The sequence below is a fragment of the Schistocerca piceifrons genome, chromosome 2 (genome assembly GCF_021461385.2).
Source record: "Schistocerca piceifrons isolate TAMUIC-IGC-003096 chromosome 2, iqSchPice1.1, whole genome shotgun sequence".
NCBI classification, from domain to species: Eukaryota; Metazoa; Arthropoda; class Insecta; order Orthoptera; family Acrididae; genus Schistocerca; species Schistocerca piceifrons.
In genome coordinates this window covers 700664022-700688300 of record NC_060139.1, presented here as the reverse complement: position 1 = coordinate 700688300, position 24279 = coordinate 700664022, and the positions used below count along the sequence as shown (strand labels likewise).

The 24279-nt window shown below is 38.0% G+C and overlaps 1 protein-coding gene across 2 annotated transcripts in view; it reads right to left on the bottom strand.

Annotated features, from left to right (window-relative positions):
* The window catches only part of LOC124774518 (aspartate--tRNA ligase, mitochondrial), a 158872-nt gene that overhangs the window by 38687 nt on the left and 95906 nt on the right, over nt 1-24279 (bottom strand). For both annotated transcript variants that reach the window (XM_047249487.1, XM_047249486.1), the window contains exons 7-8: nt 22233-22409; nt 5775-5954 (exon numbers count right to left, since the gene is read on the bottom strand). In XM_047249487.1, the coding sequence (XP_047105443.1) occupies nt 5775-5954; nt 22233-22409 (357 nt within the window). The remainder of the gene's footprint in view (nt 1-5774; nt 5955-22232; nt 22410-24279) is intronic.

Here is a 24279-nt window from a genome sequence, read left to right as displayed (position 1 = left end):
ATGAATCCAGTTGCATAACTGTGATCATAATCCATAGGCACACAATTTGCTTAGAAACCACTTGTGAGGAATGCTGTCAAATGCCTTCTGAAAATCTAGAAATATGGAATCAACCTGAGAGCCCCCATTGATACCACTTTTTACTTCGTATGAATAAAGTGCCAGTTATGTTTCACAACAACAATATTTTCTTAATCTATGCTGTTTCTTTTTCAACCAATTGTTTTCCTTAAGGTGTTTTATAATGTTGCAACACAGAATCCTGCTACAGATCACTGTCAATGATATGGGCCTATAATTCAGCACATTACTTCTATTTCCTTTCTTGTTTATTTGTGTGACATTGGTACCTTCCCAGTCTTTAGATATGGATCTTTTGCCTAGTGAGCAGTTGTAAGTTATTGCTAAAATTGGAGCTATTTCATTAGCATATTCCAAATGGAACTTAACTGGTATCCAATCTGGACTGGAAGACTTGTCTTTATTAAGTGATTTAAGCTGCTTGGCTACACTAAGGGTACTGACATCTAAGTTACTCATCTTGGCAGCTGTTCTTGATTTGAATTACAGAATATATATTGCGTCCATCTTCCTTGGTGAATGAATTAGGGAAACCTTGTTTAGTAAGTCAACTTTAGTAGCTCTGTCATTGTTAATGTTACCATTGCCATCACACAGGAAGGTATTAATTGTGCCTTATCACTGTTATACTTTGTTACGTACAACCAGACTTAGAGACATGAGTCTCATTAAAGAAACTGTTAAATGCATCTCGCATTTATGTCCACACTAAGTTCTGAGCATCTGAAATTGTTGCCAATCTTGGAGATTTCGTGTTGTTTTAAATCTGGCAGGCTACTTTCCATTGCTTCTGCTGCAGTGCCCTGACCTGTTTTGTGTACCATGGGGGGATCTGTTTTGTCTCTTATCAATTTATTTTCTATAAAACTCTGAACTGCAATCAGCACTATTTATCTGAATTATGGCCACATGTGGTCAATGCTTACATATTTAATATGTGTGGGATGGAGACTGTCTCTTAGGAAGGAGTCAAGGGAATTTTCATCTGCTGTTATACACAGATATATCATGCCCTTATCTCTGCTGCATTTGGATGTTATAGTGACCTTGTAGTCACTAATTCCTGTATCCATCATGACACACACTGTGTGTTTAGGATTGTGTGTTGTTTTGAGGTCAGTATACTATTGCAACATTTGTACTTTGTGTGACTTCCTGAACTAACTGCTAAAAATAATTTTCAGGGAAAGATTTTACTAAAGTTTTGAATGACGTTTTATGCATACAAAAATTTTTAAACATGCATTTTTGGCAATGCTTGTAGGATAGACAGAAGTTATCACCAACAATTACTGAATGGACTCATAACCAGTATTGATATTTACTGTGAAAGATATTTTCTCACTGTATAGGATTAATAATTTTTATGATTCATGCCCAAAACTGCATACAAGCACTAAACCCTCAGAAGGAATACGTAGAGAACCCCAACAGGAACTATCAGCTCTGTCATTAAGAAAAAGGAGACACAAATAGATAAATAATGGCTGTCTCATGTTTTGAATTATGTAGCTTGTCCGTTCATGTTGTATACGTGGACAAGTAAAAAAATTCCTGGATTTTTCCCAGATTTCTCTGTTGAAAATAACATTTTTGTGGGTGAAAATACACCATATCTCACGTGAAATTAAATTTTTTCCATATGACAGTATACTTTCCGATGGAGCTATAAAACATATCACTCTTCTGAATGGTAAAGGTTTTATACAGCAGCATAGAACTTCCTGGCACTTCAGGAAACAAAACCCAGCAAAAACCACAAAGAAGTGTTTTGGAAAGATCTCCAATGTGCGTCAACATGTGCACAGCATATTTTCATATTATGAAAGTATAAATATGAATTCCACCAAATACAGCACAGTAGCTAATGAAGCACTTAAATCAAGATTGCAGTATGCTTCTGTCAGCCAGTCATAGCACGTCACATGATCTTGCAAGCCAGTGACAGTAGATATTCAGAGCTGCAAGCCAGTGACAGTAGATATTCAGAGCATAGGACACATGGTGTGGTATATATCTTGTGTAAAAGGAAATATACTTTGAAAGTAAGCATTTCAAACCACCATTCACAAATTTTCCCACAACTTATTAGAATGTAAACAGTTGTGATGTCACACTCATCGAAAACAGTTTGTTGTTGTGAAGTATTGCATAATCTTCATCCTAAAGTTGTTGGACACATTTTGCTATCAGCAGACATTTGTGTGTCCACTGCATTTTGTTGTTATAAATGGCACATTTTCTTTGCAACTGAACTTTTATTTTGGTGTTATTCTCTTGTTTATGTTTCATTGCTGCAGTGTGATTTTGCAATAGTGAGCTAAAGTAAAATTTTTTGTTAAGAGTATCATTTCCTACTAGCTAAAATTACAAAAACTGAACTGAGAATTAAAACAATGAAAAAATCTGAGAATTCTAAAAAATTCTCAGGATTTTTTCGGATTTTTCCAAGATGAGAACATTCCCAGGTTTTCCCCATATTATCAGGTTGTCTCAGTGTACACACCTTGCCCTTACTCTGTTGGTTTCCTACAGTCTTTCCTACTAACACACTAGCTCTTACCAAAGGGAATCCAGATTCTGACATGTAAGGAATAGCCTTAAATCACATTATGAAGGTGTAGATCCTGTTAACTACTTCTGATTCAGTTGTTGTTAGTGTAAGACCCAGTTTCACCTGGGCACAACTCTAAAAATGTATATCGTTTTGCTAGTTGTGGTGACTGCCACTGCACATCACATCAGAGCTGGATATGAGAAGCAAGACAGTCAAACAGTGGCAGCATTGTGTTCTGCTAAGGGTACCTCAGCTGATCCACCAAAGAGATTAACAACAACAACAACAACAACATTATCAAGAATAAGGCAGGAAAACATACTGGCTGGCTAGACAAGTCAACTTTGATATGCCTCATAGCAGGCAAAACATTGTGACCTGGGAGTGAGTCTCGCCTTCGGCTGCCATCGCACACGCGCAGGTGCAAAGGAGTACACAGGTTGCTATAGCCAGTTTATCTCACTTTGCTGTGCTACGCTGTTTTGTCAACTAACAAGTGTTATGACTGCCCTCTAAACTCTGGACTAGAAATCTGGTACATTCTATCACTCACTGCCTACACTTGGCAGGACTAAATGGACACTGTTTATCAAAATGGACTTTGGCTTGTGAATTGGACTTGTATTTTCATGGTACGTGCAATAAATATGTATCAGCAATTGAGTCTATGTTCTGTCAGCCATAACACATGTCACAAGTTGTTAATAGTTTTTATTACTTTGTACTTTGTTTGTTTGCATGTACTTGCACGCATGCCTGTGTGTGGGGAGGGGGGGGGGGCACCATTTTCTCATTTTTGTTCACATATACACACAATACATATCTTAAATTTTGGTATGGAACAGCAGCAAGAACTACATTAGGCATGTGTCATGGTCGACAAGTAAAAAATAGAAAACAACATAACTGAAATTCCTTTTTTTCTCTCTAAAAAATAAATCGACACACATCTGATTCTGACTGGCTACAGTTGCTGAGAGACTTATTTTAATTATACCACCCATTTTAGGAAAAAGTTTAAGATAAAGTGTACTAGTTCAATAAATAATAAGTGAAGACTTTTGTCTTGAGCACAACACACCGTCTTCTTTTTTTTCTCTCGTAGGTTTTTTGGTGATATTTCACCATAATTGGTAGAGTCCCTTTATTTTTTTTTCTGTTGAACAACACACACAATATTATATGATGTAAAATAGTACATGAGAACATACAAAGTTTTGGAATTGTGGTCAGTATGGTTAATGTGTTTTAGCAAACATTATACCTTAACAGCATATTCTGTTGTTCATGCTGCTGTCTGTTATCTGCAATAAAGCTAATATTTCAGAATAGTTTGTGACTTGCAACTAATAAGGATTTCTCTAAAGTACTGTGCTTAACTTTAAAAAAGTGTGTGTGTGTGTAGGGGGCTTTGAGGAGGGGGGGGGGGGGGGGGGGGGGGGGGGAATGGAACTATTGCTTTTTTGGGTTTTTAATGTTATTTTTATCATACTGCCTGACCATCTAGTCTGCCGAGCGCTGTTGGCAAGCAGGGTGCTCTCAGTCCTTGTGAGGCAAACTGAGGGGCTACTTGATGAGAAGTAGCGGCTCTGGTCTCGTAAATTGACTCACAGCTGGGAGAGCAGTGTGCTGACCACATGCCCCTCCATATCCACATCCAGTGACACCTGTGGGCTGAGGATGAAACAGCAGCCGGTCAGTACCATAGGGCCTTTCAAGGCCTGTTCAGACAGAGTTAAGTTTTATCATACTGCCATTATTTATTTCTTAGTCCCTGCTATGTTAATCATGTTTATCATTTGTTTAGCAGGTTATTGTAATTGTTTGTGAAAAAATGTGCCTGTCTCTTGGTTATGAAGATACGTGATGCATGATGGAATTCGCAAATTCGTGACTGTGGGAGGTGTATGCATTTTCTTTCATTTTAACTTACTTTTTGCAGTTTCCACATGCTCCATAAGCTGTGATGTGTATTTATGAAAATACACATCACTGTTTACTAAATATGCAGCAGTTACACTGTTCCACCATCTTGTATCTTCTAACAGTTCTTGGAGAACAGTGTAAAGGAGTTTCATTACTGGGAGCTGTGTATTCATGTATTACTTCCTTTACTTCTACAAATTTTTTTGTATGTGACAGTTTTCCTCAATTACTAATTTCTGTGGGGGCCGTTACTGCATCAGGGAACTTCTAGGCCAAAGGTCACTCTTGAGTCCACTTACGTGGTCTATGTAACTAATGTTGACATTTCTACATGTCTGTCTGAAATTCCAGATTAATTGTGTGTGTTGGAATCAGTTGTCCTCAGTTTCTTTTGCACCGAGTTCTCTGCTCTTCTGACGATTTTCAGCTCTTGTTTCCCAATATGTTGCCCGCTATATGACCTGTTTTATTGCTGAAGATGGAAGTATATCATATGTTTGCCATGTGGATGCTTTTCCAAAGTATATGAGTATTTATTGTTGGAGCAAACACAGATGCAAAAAATGATCCTTCATGAAGAAGAATCACCTGTGCAGATGTACAAATCAAATGATATTCATGCCTGTTGCTGCAATGTGTCAAATAACAGATCAATGTTGTCTTCAGTACTCATACTACTTGTATCTGCCTTGTAACTATGTTTACCTCTTATATCTAATACGGAAATTAGTGAAACACAGGAGCAATGTTGGTGAATACAAATTGGGGGAAAGATTATCATCCATCATTTCACAGTTATGCAAATAGGAAGAATCTATTTACATATTAAACATTACAAGTTTCATAAGAGTTAAATGAATCTGTGAAAACATTTATTAGTTCATTGAATCCTGTCACAAAGGAGAAACTCTGATAGTGTGAAATGAGTCAAGATGAACAATAAGAAAGTGAAGCAGCTTCAAGAACCAGCATTAATATTCAAATATGCTTTCAAAAGGTACATCTCATGAAGTATCACAGACTCAAAGATGAAATGAACTAAATATGGATAACTACATGCTTTTCTCCATGTTGCACAATTTTGAGAACACATTAAAATATAACAGAAAATAATAACTAACGAAATGAAAAAAAAAAAAAAAACACTGATTAGTGAAATTTCAGACCCACAAAAAACACAGTGTTCCATTTAGAAATATCTCTGAACTACCTTTATCATAAATCTTGTATCAGGTTTGTCTGTACCATAGAGTTTCATGGCCTGATGATATGTCAGCTGAGGGAATGGTGCAGATATTGGCTCTGCTTCTTCAGGCCAACAGTAGACAAGCATTTCTTCTATCAGTTGCAGAATACCATCTCTATCAGGGAAAGATAATTCCATGTCAAGCTGAAACATTGTTAAAAAAAATCACTATTTATCAGACATTCCTGCAAAAATCATAGAAAATACGATAAATAAAGTAACTATTAGAGAATGAACATTATTTGACTTACAAAGGTCTCATTTTCTGTTTTGGAAGCACTTAGAAAAATCAAATTAAAAATATTCAAAATAGTGATAAGTATGGAAAATGAGCCTTTCAAGGACCTTTAATAATTTATACAATAATCTAGATAGGTAGTACAGAAATTGCAATACAACAATTATGAAACAGACTTTATGACAAACATCCCGAGTCGCGAAAAGAAAGAGAGAGAGAGAGAGAGAGAGAGAGAGAGAGAGAGAGAGAGAGAGAAAACACTGCTGGAAAGGCAGCTTTTGGCCAGCAAGGCCTTTGTCAAATGTGTGTTAGGGGATCCAGGAATTCGTCTTCTCTCCATTTGTAAAATTCTCCTGCTATGCAATCTCAAATTCCAAGATTCCACAACACACTTTATGACAAAGGCCTTGTTGGTCGAAAGCTAGTTTTAAACAGTCTTTTTGTGTGTCTTTCTGTCGCTCAGCATCTCCTCTATATAGTGAGTAGCAACTATCCTTTTCACTGTATTGTTACATTCCATCCTGGATTTTCCATTATTTGATTAAGAAACAGCCAACCATAAAAAAAAAAAAAAAAATGAACAGTTTCAGCATTCTTGAAACTTCCCCCATGCTGTGGCTAAGCTATGTCTCTGCAATATCATTTCTTCCAGGAGTTCTGCAAGGTCTGCAGGAGAGCTTCTATGAAGTTTGGAAGGTAGGAGATGAAGTACTGGCGGAATTAAAGCTGTGACGATGGGTCGTGAGTCATGCTTGGGTAGGTCACTGATGATCAGATCCCATAGACTTACAAACTGCTGGAGATGATGATTACTACATTTCACCCTCTGTTCCAAATAGTCTTGGACATCTTATGAAAGATAAGATGAGGTGTTTTGTGGGCTAGTCAAGGTGCGATACGGTGCCTGAGTATTCATCAGACCATGATGATATGCATGCAGCATTGTGAACACAAGTGTTAGTCATCATGGAAGGTGGGAATCTACACAGCATATTAATTGTGAGGTTTTAGAAGGAATGGCAACGCCTGGTCGGCAGAATGATGAAGTAGACTATAATGTAGCAAGTTATTACCAGTTAACATTTATTGCAGTATAGCACACAGCCATGTATCACGGTGGCTGCAAGGATTTACTCGCCGCTACGACTCACAGCGCAGCTGACACTACCAACCGTGAGAATGATCTTCAGTAACATTTAGCAGGAACGTAAATTCATACCCCCTACAAATCTAAATCAACTACAGTAATTATCAACCGATTTTTTTCAGACGTGGTATATCACCTTTTATTATTAAGTAAAGGATCCTGTAAAAATTTCAGACTTTTATCTCTTATAGCTCTGGAGATTGAGAACATTACTTAAATGTCCAAAGTCGACACTTATGTTTCAAGACTCAGTTAGGAACTCTACCGTATCTTCCTTCGCCGTCGGCGTTGTCGTGGTTACCGTGAGACACCGTTATACCAAGAGGAAAGGCGCGTCGAACTTAGAGCATGAGATATGATGACCTTAAGCCATTGACAACACACAACGGTCACGGTAGCACCTGATTCCAGAATAGCTGCAGTAGTTAAGATCTATGAACTATCCCCTGTTGACCAGGTCCCCAAAACTTAACTCGTAACGAGATCCCTTCAAAGCAAATTGTCATAACGATCGTCTATAAAGGCTTCGTACAACGAGAATAAATGTTACAGTTTATGGAATAATAACAGATACGACCAAACTGTCTTGTCTCTTCTGCTTTATTTAACATAACTTCGTTCACCGTTTCATTTCGCATTCACCACTCATTCACCAAAACCCTTTGATGAACAATTTTGGTTGCATAACACCAACAGTCAATGATAATGATACAGCTTTTCTCCTTTTTATAAATTGAAGCCCACTCTCCGTGATATAATTAAAAAAACCGGTCTCAATACCGCGTGCCTCGTGAGACGCGAATAGACTTATCCTGGAATTGACCGCCCTGTAGGTGTACTCAATTTAATGACCACACTTCACTGTCCGCTATTTCACATAACTGAATGTCCATTTGTTAGTCTGATTATACACTGTAGCTATTTAAAATTCGCCCCTATATTTTTCACAACGCACAATTAGCACTTCGTTACTGGTTTTCTTTTTTTTTCTTCTAAGAGTAAAAGGAAAAAAAAGACGCCGTATCATCGGCTTAGTCGATATAAAGCAAAACACCTTAATATGCCCAATTTTACCTCTTCTTATAGGATCGGCTACCTTAATCATTAATTTATTACATATTATTTCCAATAACGCTAAACAGGTATCGCCGTTATATTTTAATTGTATTCAAAAGCATGTTACTACTATTTTGACCGACCAAATCGTAACAAATCGTGCGGCGTGCGTTTTTAACGATAACTTTACGCTATTCAAGTTCCGTTACAGCTGTCTTGACTCGTAATGTTACACGGCCCCCCAGACTGTGATGTCTTGAAGAGGGTTCCAGACAGAACAGGCTTCTTTTTTTTTTTTTTTTTTTTTTTTTTTTGTGCACTGTGACAGGAGAGGGTATTTGTTTCGGCGAATACACTCACTCTCAGATTCACTCAACAAGTCAGTACATACATTCTACAATATTTAAGTTGAGTTAATGGGCCTAGACAAAATGCCCTTAACTAAATTCCACATTTGTTTATAGGTTGTCTTAGAAGCACTTCGCACTAATCACTTCATATTCACACCACATTTTTTTTTCTTGGATGAAGCCCTCAGTTCTTCAACCGACTGTGCAAGGTAGGGATCACAGCCGGGTTCGACAATTGGCATCCTAGGCCAAAACCCTTATCAGGCCACTTGTTTAACCAGAGAGGATTTGGTCCTTTTCTTTTCCTCTTAATTCCACTTTCAAATCATCCATCCTCGTTGTTCGGTGAGAGGATAAATCGTATTTCAGCGTCGTCATTGTAGCTGATACCAAGAAGGTATCTCATGGAAATCGTCGGTACATTCTTTAATTTTCCTTGTAAGTTAGTATAAGTACGTATTTATCTACTGGTGCTTTTATTTAGTCCACTGAGTGTAGTCTTGGTATCATTCAGTGTTTCTTGAATCTATATTTTGCTCATTAATGATAATACTTCTTCAGGTCTATGTGAGGGAACAAGCCTTTAATTACATCAGTATCACAATCTGCCAGGAGGTAGCTCCCTTCATGAGGTATTTTCATTATTTTATATGGACCTGTATATAAGTATTGCCATTTCTTATTCAGTCTTTTCCTGGTTGATGCTTTTGTGTGATTTCTCAATAAAATTTCTTCCCCTACATCATATGTGACTACTTTCTTCACATTTTTATCAAAACGGGTTTTTCTCAATTGTGCTTGATGCTTCAGGTTTTCGTAGACCTTCTTCACAATATCTTCTTTCTTGGTAATCTTTTGTTCTATTGCAGGTAATTTCTTCATCCATTCTGGCACAATACTTTCACCAAATACTATTTGGTTAGGTGAATAACCTGTCGATAAGTGTGGTAAGTCATTATACACTTTCTCAAATTCATAAATCCAATCGATCCATTTATAATGTTGTTTGGGTATGTACGTCCGTAAAAATCGGTTCAACTCTCGGAAGATTCTTTCAACCGGATTTCCACAAGAGTAAAATCTTGAGATGTGAATGTGCTGGATTCCTTGTTCTTTCATAGTGTCTCTCCATACTTTGCTTGTATAATAAGCAGCGTTGTCTGTCAAGATCATTATAGGTTTGCCAAGCTCAGTTATATAGTTGTTGATAAATTTGCGTAACATGGGTCAAACGTGGAGATTTTTCAAAGGATATAATTTCACATATTTTGAAAAGAGATCATAGAAAGCCAATACATATTTGAACCGTCCACGTGTCATGGGACATGGCCCACAGACGTCACATGACACCAACATTAAAGGTTGTTGTGGGATGATAGGATGTAATTCTATCTTCCAACAATAGTTTATGGGTTTCGCCTTCTGACATATTTTGCACTTCTTAATAATATTTGTAGCTATACGTCCCAAATTTGGATGATAGCAGTATTGTGCTATTTTGGCTGTACATTTAGCGGCACCAAAATTACCCCAATTCAAGTGAGTGTACCATACTAGTGATTCTAAATATTTATTTGGAACACAAACTTTCCAAACATCTTCTTCATCCTTCCTCCGATACAATATTCCGGATTTTAATTGATACTGTTCTTGAGAGTGACTTAGCGTTTTGCTTTCAACAGCATGCCTAATGGCTTTCCACAACTTATCATCTTCTTGCAGTTGTGGAAGACTTCGAGATAGCTGTGAAATCTGCCTCTCACAATATTGCCTTGATAAATTCATGACTTTAAAGTCAATAGTCCATTCTTCACACTCGTCAGCATTCTTTCTTTTCGGTAATCTTGAAAGAACATCGACTATGATGTTGTCTTTCCCTCTGATGTATTTGAGCATAATATCATATTCTTGCAGTAGCAAGGCCCACCGGGTTAAACGTGAATGGAACATCCTTGCTGTTAAAATAAAAGATAAAGCTTTGTGGTCGCAGAATACAATGATCTTCTTTCCATATACAAAATAGCGAAACTTTCTAAGTGACCAGACCACGGCCAGTACTTCCAATTCAGTAGTACAATATGCACGTTCACAGCTAGAGAGTGTTCTGCTGGCAAACCCAATTATCTTGATGGTACTGATATCTTCTGGATTGTCCATCTGGAAAAGAGTGGCACCCAATCCTGTTTCAGAAGCATCCGCAGCAACATAAAAATCTTGATCAAGTATCAGATGATGTAACAGTGGAGCATTAGTCAAAGCATTGCGGATGTTATCAAAAGCTTGCGTGCATTCGGAATTCCACTCCCACATGACATTTTTTCTTAACAGCCGTAACAAACAGTCTTGGCTTCCTAACTGATTGGGTAAAAATCGTCGAAAAAATGAAACTAAGCCGATAAATGACTTTAATTCTGTTCTATTCTTTGGATAAGCACATCTGTTAATCGCATCCATCTTTTTAGGATTTGGTTTTATCCATTCAGGAGTGATTATATGTCCAAGAAATTTCAATTGGTTATGAGCAAACTTGGATTTTCTCAAATTTACAGTAACTCCGTATTCCAAAAATTTCGCAAAAACTCTTCTTAATAAGTCCAAATGTTCCTCCCAAGTTTCAGAAGCAATTAGCAAATCATCCACATATTAAGTAACTTCATTCAAAAGGTCTCTGCCCAGTACGGTATCTAATGCCGATATGAAAACACCACCGCTTATTTTCAACCCAAATGGCATGACAGTAAACTGGTAACTTCGGCCCAGAAAAACGAATGCAGTATATTTTCTAGATTCTTTCGATATTCTAGTTTGCCAATATGAACTACGCATATCCAAAGAAGTTAAGAAGCGGGCACCATAAAACTTTTGTACTAACTCTTCTAGGTTCTCCGGTCGCGTTTGTACAGGTATAATGATCTTATTGATCTCTCTGGCATCCAACACCAATCTGATGTCACCATTGGGTTTAATTACCGCCACAACAGAATCTGAGGGCTCAATAATACCCCATTCTAACATTTTATTGATTTCCTTTCTGACTACTTCTTTCTTTGTCCATGGGATAGAATAGGAAGTACGACAAAAGGGTTTATGTGCATACGTCTTTATATGGTATTCAAAGTCTTTTATTATACCCGGACGTTTACTAAAAATTGACTGATATGCTTCCAACAAGTAGTACAGTTCATCCCTTTGGATAACAGATAAATATTCTGATTCTAACACCTTTTCCTGCAATGACATTTTATCCATCATTTCTTCAGAACATTCAATAAGGCATATATCATACACATTTTCATCATCAATACTGACATATTTTACCATTAGATTCATACACAATTGATTTGGAATTACTCGGCCCTTTCTCAGGGTGGCTGTCAAAACATTACCATTGGAATTAAATATACATTCACCTTTCTCTAAATTAATGATTGCACCGGTCTCACATAAAAAATCCAAACCCCAGATACATGGTACTGTCATTTTAGGAACAACCAGGAATGTACTTTCTATTTGAGCCCCCTGTATTGTAACGTCAACACGTACCTGTTTCACAACTTTTTGCATTTTTGCGCTGAACGCGCCAGACACGGTACATCCTGTAATAGGAAAAGTGGGCATTTTTACCCCTCGGCTTATCTGTTTTAAACAGTCCAACGTCATGACACTAATAGTTGCTCCAGTATCAATTAATATTTCAACATCAACATTATTTATACTTGTTGGAATTATTGCCTGTAAAATTTGTCCACATTTATTAGAAACTTCAGGTTTTTCTTCAATTAATTCATTCCTTATATCCTGATCATTATTGTACCTTAATACTATCAGTTCAAATTGATGCCTGCCTTCCTTCTCCTGTCCAGTCATCCTAGGAAGGCATTTGGTGACTGGTATTAGTTTAATCTATCTCGTTGAGTCATCGGTGGGGGTTCATGAACTTCCACAATCCGTACAGTATGATCCGAGTTATGGTATTCACCCCGTCGCACATTGGAGGCTCCTTTGCCCATTGGTATAACTCCTTGTGCTGGATGAGGACTCGAGGCATTTGCTCCATCCTGCCGATGAACATTATGCTTCGAATTATCTTCCCAAGGTCGAATGCAATTGGGTTCATCACTTGGGTACCTGTTACTCTTATTAATATCACTACTATGCACATTCGCATCACCATATCGAGGTTTACCTCTAGCACAGTAAGTGTCTCTTCTATATTTATTACAATCATTGTTTTTATTGCAACCATAGGATGAAGATTGTCCACGCTCCTGTGATGCGGGTTTGACCTGGTTTTCGGTATTATTATTATCATACGTTAAATTATTATTATAATTATTTGTATTACTATGAGTGTGAGTCGACATTTGATTACTACTCATTTGTCTTGCGTCTTCCATAATCATATCTATAGAGTCAATCACCGACAAGAATTGTTCTACGTCGTGGTCAGGAACATTTATTAACTTTTCACGTATATTTATGGGCAACCTTCCCTTCAAAATTCTGATCACTTCCTTGTGAGAAATTGGATCACTCCAATAACGTGTCTTATTTATGTACTTCTCAAAATATTGCCTTAAAGTACTCCTTTCACTGTTAAAATACTCAGGTTGGTAAACCTCTTTTCTTAATTTCTCTTGTTTACTCGACGACCACTATTTAGTCAAAAAAAGTTGTTCAAACTCAGCGCAAGTATGGCAACTTTCACTTACTTCGGCGGCCCATAATGCGGCTTCTCCGGTAATTTTGGATACTATAAATTGAAGTCGGTCGTGTTCTGACCAGCTACGCGGAAATATTCTTTTGAAATTATTGATAAATATTTTCGGATGCAGGTTGTTCTTTTCAGTGGAGAATGTTGGGAATTGTCTACTTTTAAAAATGCTGTTCTCCACCTTTAAAGAAGACAAATATCCTCGCTGACCAAAAGAATCATCATCTTTACCAACCGAATCATCAACTTCCCAATGCAAATTTTCACCACAATTGTACTTCGTATTATCACATGTTCGGTTGTTTTTCGACCTATTCTCCGAACATTCGTCCTCTGTCAACAAATTTTGTGATGACTTTCGTTCTAACTCCGCCAATTTATGATTGGTTTCCTTTTGCCATTTAGGTAACTCATCAACTATTTTGTCTTTTATTTTCTGAAATTCGCTAGTGAAGAGCTTAATTAATTCATCATTTCTACTTAGGTGCTCATTGATATTTTCATTTGGCTGGGATCCAATAGTAGTCTTAACCTTGTCTACAATTTCATTTCCTTTTATTTCTATCCATTCAGATAGATCTTCGTCAAGTCTTTTAGTTTGATCTACTAAATACTTGTCAATGCCCTTACGAGCATCAGACTCAAACTCGACTATTTGTTTCGAAAGCTCTTCTATCTGTGCGCTAGCATTGAAACAGTTGCTTTCACACTTAACCATCCTATTGGACAGGCCATCATAACTCTTCGAAACTACCTCATATTTCTTTTCTACATCATGAAGTTTTCCCATTAAATTATTATATTGCCTTTCTAAGGTGTTAGAAAACTCTACATCTAGTTCTCCAAATTTCGCATTTAATTGAGTCTCCCAGTCCGCCTTTAATTCTTTCTTAGTATTTTCCAGTATATTATCAAAGGTGTTCAGTTTGCTTTCCAAAGAATCCATTTTAACTTCTAATGAACCAAATTTGGCCTCAAATTTTTCATTTAACTTTTGATTGTCTTCTTTTAATTGCTTATTATCTTTTTCTAGTGAACCAAGTCTTCCATTCATTACACCCATTTGAGTATTTATTGATACCAGCATATCAAACATTTTTTGATTAATATTTCCATTTTGAGGATCAACTTGCTGATCTACTTCCGAAACCTCAAGATCTTTATGTTCTCCCACGCTGCTTACCTTACTTATCATTGTATTTGAATATCCTAATGGCTCTACATCAATAACTGTATTATTATCTGTACATGTCTCATGTCCCACATTGAGCTCATGGGATGCATCATCCCTATCCTCTTCACTTTCCTTTCTCTCTCCACTCATTACTCTACTCAACTGCACATTATCATGTATTCTTTTCGTTCGTTTTGACATGATTATTCACTACCAAGACATACACTTATTTTCACTATGTATTTATACATATTTATCTACCAAAATCACAAGTCTCAACTACCTTTTTTTTTTTTTCTTTTAATTATACAGTTATTTTAATCATACCCGGTAGTATCGCTCACTTTTAGCGATTATTGAAGAATACCTCTTTCATTGGACAGACTCACTGGCTGCTACAATATTTTCCAACTCTAGGGTTCGTGAATCCGGATGACACTCGACTCGATGCAGCAATCCTCCTCAATCGAGCCCCACGTTGGGCGCCACTTCTACCGTATCTTCCTTCGCCATCGGCATTGTCGTGGTTACCGTGAGACACCGTTATACCAAGAGGAAAGGCGCGTCGATCTTAGAGCATGAGATATGATGACCTTAAGCCATTGACAACACACAACGGTCACGGTAGCACCTGATTCCAGAATAGCTGCAGTAGTTAAGCTCTACGAACTATCCCCTGTTGACCAGGTCCCCAAAACTTAACTCGTAACGAGATCCCTTCAAAGCAAATTGTCATAACGATCGTCTATAAAGGCTTCGTACAACGAGAATAAATGTTACAGTTTATGGAATAATAACAGATACGACCAAACTGTCTTGTCTCTTCTGCTTTATTTAACATAACTTCGTTCACAGTTTCATTTCGCATTCACCACTCATTCACCGAAACCCTTTGATGAACAGTTTTGGTTGCTTAACACCAACAGTCAATGATAATGATACAGCTTTTCTCCTTTTTATAAATTGAAGCCCACTCTCCGTGATATAATAAAAAAAAACGGTCTCAATACCGCGTGCCTCGTGAGACGCGAATAGACTTATCCTGGAATTGACCGCCCTGTAGGTGTACTCAATTTAATGACCACACTTCACTGTCCGCTATTTCGCATAACTGAATGTCCATTTGTTAGTCTGATTATACACTGTAGCTATTTAAAATTCGCCCCTATATTTTTCACAACGCACAATTAGCACTTCGTTACTGGTTTTCTTTTTTTTCTTTTTTCTTCTAAGAGTAAACGGAAAAAAAGGACGCCATATCATCGGCTTAGTCGATATAAAGCAAAACACCTTAATATGCCCAATTTTACCTCTTCTTATAGGATCGGCTACCTTAATCATTAATTTATTACATATTATTTCCAATAACGCTAAACAGGTATCGCCGTTATATTTTAATTGTATTCAAAAGCATGTTACTACTATTTTGACCGACCAAATCGTAACAAATCGTGCGGCGTGCGTTTTTAACGATAACTTTACGCTATTCAAGATCTGTTACAGCTGTCTTGAGAACATTACTTAAATGTCCAAAGTCGACACTTATGTTTCAAGACTCAGTTAGGAACAATAGCAGTTTGTGTTTTATCATCATCTAAAGTCATACCAGAATTCTCAATATATAAAATCACTTAACTAGAATTTTTCTTTTCAAAACTTTAATTACGCTACAATTTTGTAGTGTAAAAATCATTCAAAATTATTATCTGCTTATTATTTTGTTGTGTGTATACATGGGAATGAATGAGAGAGAGTGTGTGTGTGTGTGTGTGTGTGTGGGACATATGAAAAAAACTTAATACTATCTTATCTAAAAACTTATGAAACTGAATCGTGGGAAAATTGTGGTGCAACCACAAAGCTGATGACGTATGTCGATGTGTGCTTGCTTTTGTAAGAAAGCAGCCAGAATAGAAGTCGGAATTGGAAAAAGTTTCAAAATTAATTTAAAGATTATTTTGAATTTCGGTCTATTTTATTAAACATTATATTAGAAATTGACATGGAATGACATAAATGATTTTTTGATTAGTGATTGACTCAGGCAAGTTTTGCCATGAGAATGATCTAGAAGGATCATTCTGATTGGTCATTCAGACCATTAGCCAATCAGAATTAAGCTGTTATCGCACACAGAAAGTTAGATAGGCAGAGAGTGGGGTGGCATCAAGAGAGTGGCTCACCAACCTTCATACGTGTAACATCATGCTAAATGTCACCGAGAAAATAGCTTGTAAAATGAAGAACTGTTGAGTTCATTGCTGATAGGAAGTGTGATGACTTAGGCAGTTGAAATTACGAACATTTGAGGACAATTTGATTAATTAATTGGTGTGTTATGAGTGTGTGTCATTTCAGTCTTAGTGGTGAGCACTTCAGACATTGAAGACCACTGATACGATCGAAGTTTCAACTCGCTATAGTAGTAGGTCAGTGACTGTCAGATCGAACATTTGTCGGGTCGGACTGGTAGATATTCTGGCTGATTTTTTGTGAAAAATTTTGGTGCACTGACAGTGAACTTGGAATGGTAGAGCAGTAAAAATAGTAATTTTGGACTTGATAGCAAAATTATGTGCTTTCTTAAGAATATAACACCAGTTTACTAAAATTTCCGAAGGCTTACTGCAGGTAAACTGCATTTACCCACCACCTGGAATTTGTTAAAATGAACCTACAGGAACTGATTCACAACTTGAGTTATGCAACTTCTGTGTGGTAGGTATTAGGTTGTGGTTTCATCAACGCTTCTTTACACGGCTTACTGAGTATCTACTACTGCAGAGTGAAGGGACGTTGTAAGGAAGTCATACTGAGGTAGGTGGACAATTAATGAGAGACTGTATGATACGAGCGAAGATGACACAAACTCGCACACTGTCGCAATTGGTGCATTAGTGTCCGGGAAAAATTGGAAAGTTCGAGTGTATTATCAAACTTTAAAAGCAGCGGTGTAATAAATCCGATAAGTGAAAAACCTACATGCACATAAAGGAACTTTAATAGGAAAGCAGTAGTGAAGTGGAAAAATATAGTGGCAAGAGCAACTGGTATAAGAGGCGGCTAATGATGTCAGCGACAGCTGAGCATCAGGAAGCAGCGAGCAGCAGCAGCCGGAAGTCTGCAGTAGTTGGCAGCAGTGGCCGGAGTGGGGACTCAGAAACTACACCTGCGGGGGTAGAGCTTGTTTGAATGGACCCGCTGTACCATCTCAGCATGCTGACATTGCAAGAGAAAAGCTAAGTAGTATTCTACTTCATTTTTTTTTTGTGTATGTGTGTGTGTGTGTGTGTGTGTGTGTGTGTGTGTGTGTGTGTGTGTGTGTGTGTGTAAAGAAACTTCGCGACATGGCAGAAAATAAGAACCAGGAGATAGTAAAGTAGAAAGTGGGGGTAGATTTGGGTAAAGAAAAATATGTAGATGATTCAATGATTGGTGAATTTAGTTTTGAAGCAAATGATAGTGGTTTACCTGATTCAATGTCTTCTAATTATGGGATAGTAAATGAACAGAGCACAGTGGATGCCGATAGTAAATATATACCTGTTGCTAGTACAAAAATAAAACAGGAACCAGTGTCAGTTGCTTGTGAGCATAAAGATAGTGTTTCAGAAACGTTAATGAATATTTTAACACATATGAAGGAAATGGGTTCTGACATTAAAAATTCATTAAGGTCTGATATGGACTCTAAAATGAGTGGGTTGTGTGCAGAAGTTAATCAAGGGTTTAATAATCTTGTTGGTAGAAATGGAAACCAAAATGGAAAATAAAATTTGGAAATTAAGAGATTCATGGAAAAATGATTTGACTTTGTTTAGTACCAGTATTAAAAGTGAGATTAGTCGAGTAAAACAAGAGTGTAATACTACTGTAGAAACAGTGAAAAGTGAATTAACTTCTCAAAAATCAAGCAAGTTGCTGATGACAACAGACAGCTAAAGGAACAAGTAAATTCAGAATCAAATAAAATCCATGAACAAGTCAATGGTGTAGAAAAGCAATTTGAGGATAGTCATCTTGAAATGGAAAAGCAAATTAAGGAAGGAAAATGTGTGTGTGCGAAGTTTGGAGTGCAAGTGGCTAATAAAATCACTAACCTTGAAACTAAAATCAATCGGTTTAATGCAGATGTAGATGAGCGATTGTGTAACCATGAAGGTAGACTAATCAGAGCAGAGTTAAGTGTTAACAACAACAGCGGTGTTATTGTGTCTAATGATGTAATAGATTCATCAGAAACTGCTTATGTGACTCATCGACAATTTTTGCGATTCGATCTGAGTAAAAATGTACATCCAAAGGAATTCTGGAGTGATTTTGAAGTCGTGTTGCCCAAATCTTGGAATGACAAACAGTAAATTCGGTTCATTGCATCAAATCTAATGGCAGAGGCTAGAATTTGGGGAAATTTGGCCTCAGATAAATATGACAAGTTAGTGGAGTATAAGCAAGCCTTTTTCGAGGAATATTGGGGAAAAAGGATTCTGGTCTGGGGAAAAATACGATCCCAGGAAAGAGAGTGTTAAACGATTTGTACAAAAATGGGTAACGACTTTATCGTATTTAAACTCAACGGTGGAAACACAGTAAATTATTATGGGAATAGAGAATAAATTGCATTTGTATTGGCGGAATAAGATAATATCAGCTCCTAGGGATGATACTGATAAATTTATCCAGTATTTGGAAAGAGTAGAAAATATTTTGAGAGAGGAGGAAAGTGCAAGAAGGGACTATAGGCCTCAAGATAGACAAACTGAAAACAGAGCCGAGGTACAAGTGAACAGAATAGGAATACAGAGATCTAATAATTACAGAGGCGGGTACCGAGGACAAGGGGGTTCTGTGGGTAACAGGTAAAATGGCAGAGACCAAAGCATCAAATACTGACAGCAGCAGTCTGCTGATGGGCGAGAGTAGTGCAGACTACCAGGTGAAAGGAACGTAAGGGGCAATGACTGCGTAGAGGAGGAGGAAAACTAATGGCAGTCTGTAATGGCGCTGGCGTTTGCAGACTGAAGCAGCACAAATTAAACCCGCTAGCAAAACCATTTGTGAGAAAGGCACCGACTGAACAGTTTGGGGGGGGGGGGATATTATAGAAACCAACAAACAAAAGGGGACGAGGTTATACGAGCCGTGCTGAATAAAGCCTAACGGGTGAATGACAATCGCTGTTTATATGGTTAACTGGGTTTGCAAATGAGCAGCGTTGTTATAATTAGCAGCAAAATTCATAGATTTAGACTACCAGAGTGGAAATAAATGACTAACAGGTAACAAAGATTATGTATTGCCCTCTCTGTGTATCCACGAAAATGAAATTTTGACAGAAAATTTTTGGCCACACCGCTACACTACTAAAGGCCACTTATACAGTCCCTGGCTAGCAGCCGCTAAAATTCTATTCTGGGAGTAGCGCGGAAAACACGTTGTATGAACACATGATAACACCTAACTGGAGAATAAACTCGGGATAATTAAACCGGTAATTGTGGCAGGGTTAGTGAAGTTAACCAGAGAACAAGTATTGACACTGGCAGGAATAGCTACAGAATTAGTGATGACAATATTGTTTGTTAGAACGAGGAAGGAGAAGAAACAGGGACTCTCACAAACTATAGAAGAATATGCCGATTCCAAATTTAAATAAAAATTTCGTACTACTACTACATCATCTCATGCTTCAGAAGCTAGAGAGTATGAATGAAATGTGAAGCTATTTCCTAACATAAAGCTTTTTGCTTGTAGTAGGCCTAATAGGCATTTGATATTGGTACTTCGTGAATTATATTCTGTGGTGTTATGAAAATGACCATTTGTGCCAAAACAGTCTCGTTTATTTGGTGTGTGTAACAATTGCTGCAATATTAGGCAGGCCTATTTCGTTTTATCTATCAGACAGTGACAAAGTACATGTAATCAGATCGAGAAGGCAAACCAGTCTTGGGCACAATTTGTATTAACAGCTTTTCTAGTATTAGACAACAACATTTCGTTTTTTCATTGTTTGTATCCCACCCAGGATTTTCCAATATCATACTGATTTATATATATGATATGGGCTCAATGCTACTTTATTAACTTTACTTTGCAGTGCACATAGCTCTTTCACATTTCACGGAATAGCTGTTCTGAAAGACAATGACACAATCAGGCCAACAAATGTAAGTAAATAAATGTTAACCATGGGCTGCTACATCTGGAACATTCTGGTACAGCTTCTTGACTTGCTACAGAAATACTTCCCTTCACCACTAATATGAAAATACACACCAGGTGGGGAGGCCTTGGCTGGACTTTCCCTTTTTCCCTTGTCCCTATTGAATATTTTTTTATAGCAAGGCACTAAATAATGAAAGGATCACAAGTCACCTTTCAATGTCAATTATAGATTCCTGTTATGTACACAATCTGGAAGCTAAGAGGCCCTAAATGTGTACTGATCATATTAGGAAAACGCAGTAAAGTGCAATAATATTCAGCTAAAGCTTCAAACAGAACACAACAGTGTATATTTCTCTACTCAAACTGTTGATTTCATATTGATTTTCATCTCTCTGCACACCATCTGAAGCAGGAGTTACACTCTGATGCTATATTTGGAACTTAAGGCCCCTATGAAGAATTAAGATTTTTCTGTCACATTCGCTACTTGCTATCCAAAGATCTGTCAAACAAGTGTGCCGTTTTACTAACCAAATTTGTTAAACTTAACCTCACTTTTGAAGCAGCTGTCTTGCAGTGGATATCATGCTGCAAAGTATTTTGACACGAGTGAGAATGACCGTCAATGCACACAAAGCATTTCTTTCAGTCACCTTAGTACTGTGTATAAAGAAGAGAAAGGAAAAGCCTAATCCAGGAAATGGCTGAAACTGCTAAAGGAAAGATCTATTTGTTACTCTCAGACACTGATGATTACATCAGCTTTGTTTGAATGGACAGGCAAACTTTTAATAACTTGTTAGAATTATTTCTAATTTACATTGAAAAAGAACACATAGTTATACAAAAATTTATTCAAGATTCTCAATTATTATCTATCAGACTGTAATTTCGGCAACTGGTGCAGACTTCAAGCCACTGAGTTACATTATTACGGAAACATGAAGGAACAAATGAAGTATTATAAGATTATTTTGTTGCACTTCCAGTTGTGGGTTATGTGTAGAACACAGATTTTTTTAAATGTAATATGTGGATGGGAAAGATGCTAAAGCTCTATCATTTCGGTGATGGCCAGCGATAATCTGTTTTTATCCACATACGGTAATCACTTTATTTTAGTTTCTACAATTGTGGAAACTAGAAAATAAACAGCAACAAAAAGTTGTTTTCAATGTGTGGTGAAACATCAATGTTCATTTGGTCTGTCATCTTCAAAGTCTGAAAAGTAACTGGGTTTTGCTTGACAAACAAAAGCATACTGGTTAAACTTGTTTGTCAAATTAGCCATCAATCAAAATTTCTGTCAAACATAGTTTATGCCTGAATAAAATTTTTCTCTCAAACATAGTTTATGCCTGATAAACTCATCAAACAAAGCAGCACACCGCCAAATAATTTGAAAAACATGTGAAGTTGGACAAAATGTTTGATCGCCTATGGGTGCCTTTAGTGTGTTTTAAAAATAATCTCTTTTCTACATTTTGAACTTTTGGCATTAAATAAAGAAGTATTGCATTAGGCTTTAATGGATACGCTAATATTTACAATGTGTATTAATATTTCCTATACCTGTGTGAATTCAGGCTGTCTGTCGGATCGTCCACCTTCATCTCTGTAACATCGAGCAATCTGGAAGTAACGATCTATTCCTCCAACCATTAACATTTGTTTGAACTGCTGAGGGCTCTGCACCAGAGAGTAAAAGCGGGAAGGAAGTTGTGTTGGCACAATGAATTCTTGTGCACCCTGTAAACAGAAATTTACCAGCAAAACATTTTTATACATACTAAAAGTAAACTACTTAGAACAGATAATTCCAAGGTCTACTCAGAACAGAAATATATTAGAAATTAAGGCAACCAATAGACCTGATCTCTCTGAGGATTTTCACACTGAAACTGGTATCAGGGACCATGAGGTAGGTATAACTGTGGTGTCACCGCCAGACACCACGCTTGCTAGGTGGTAGCTCAAATCGGCCGCGGTCCATTTAGTACATGTCGGACCCGCGTGTCGCCACTGTGTGATCGCAGACCGAGCGCCACCACAAGGCAGGTCTCGAGATACGGGATAGCACTCGCCCCAGTTGTACGACGACTTTTCTAGCGACTACACCCACGAAGCTTTTCTCTCATTTGCCGAGAGACAGTTAGAATAGCCTTTAGCTAAGTCCATGGCTACGACCTAGCAAGGCGCCATTAGCCTTACATAGTTTGAAAGTTATCGTATGAAATGTCTCAACAAGAAGAACGATGTATACAACAAGGATAAATAAAAGTTAAGTATTCGAGGAGCTGCATACTTTTCTTATTAGCTTTCACTACTTATCCTGTTCCAGAATTCACGCCCGTCTGCGTTAGATAGCGTGCATTTAGGCCGCCTCTATCTACAAGGTGTTGGCACATTTACCAACACATCATTGGCGACGAGGGAAAGGGTCTTGTTCTTTCTAATTGCTTACATTTACTTGTGTCATGGCTTCGCCACAATCTCCAGATGTACTGTCCGAATTTTATCGCTTGCAGAATCAGCAGACGCAGGCGTTATTGGATGCCCTTGGACAGCTCGTCCAGGGTCAACGTGCCATTCAAACCGATGCGGCAGCCGCCGCTTCACTGCTACCGCAGCCACAACTCGCAGTTGCACCGCAGTTTCGCAATTTTGACGCGGCGCACGAGTCCTGGACGGAGTGGTCACCCCAGTTTGGATTTCATCTCGCCGCCTACAGAATTCAAGGTAACGAGCGGCAGCCTCATTTATTGTCGTGTGTAGGGGTGCAAACGTACCGTGTGATAGTGAAATTGTTTCCCCGACGCGACGTAGCAACTCTGTCCTACGAAGAAATTTTGTTGGCATTGGACGCCTATTTCAAAGAAACAGTTAATGTAGTTGCAAAGAGGTATACGTTCTTTCGTACAAAACGTACGGCCGGTCAAACTAATAGGGAGTGGGTTGCAACATTGCAAGGCCTTACTAGGGATTGTGCATTTGAATGTGACTGTGGCCTTCCTTATTCAGATACTATGGTGCGTGATGCAATAGCACAGAACGTTTCTGATGTTCGCATACGGGAGCAAATTTTGAAACTAGTTGATCCCTCCCTTCAACAAGTGATAGACATATTGGATAGGCAAGACACACTTGACTGTGCTCAGGACTCATTTGCAACTTCGCCAGCCGTGTGTAACATTAACCGGCCTGCCGGGCGCGCTGCGCGGCCCGGTCAACTGCCCTCGCGCACACCAACGCAGCTGCCGCCACGCTCTAAACCAGGTGTGCCGCGCCAGCACACAAATGCAGTGAAATCATGCCCGCAGTGTGCTACTAGACATTCGCGTGAAAATTGCCCGTCACGCCAAGCTATTTGCTTTTTCTGTAATAAGAAAGGACATGTTCAAAGTGTTTGCCAGAAAAAGCTCAGATCAGACAATCATAATCATTCCAGGCCCTTTGCTTCGTGCCGGAATCGAACCAAGGACACTCAGGCTCGTGAACCTTCGCCCATGGACATTCATGTAGTTAATTCCACTTCGTCCAGTGACACTTTCTCTAACAGTGACTGTGTTCGTCCCACAAAACGTGTGCGTCGACGTCGCCGGAAATCACGTCAATTAGC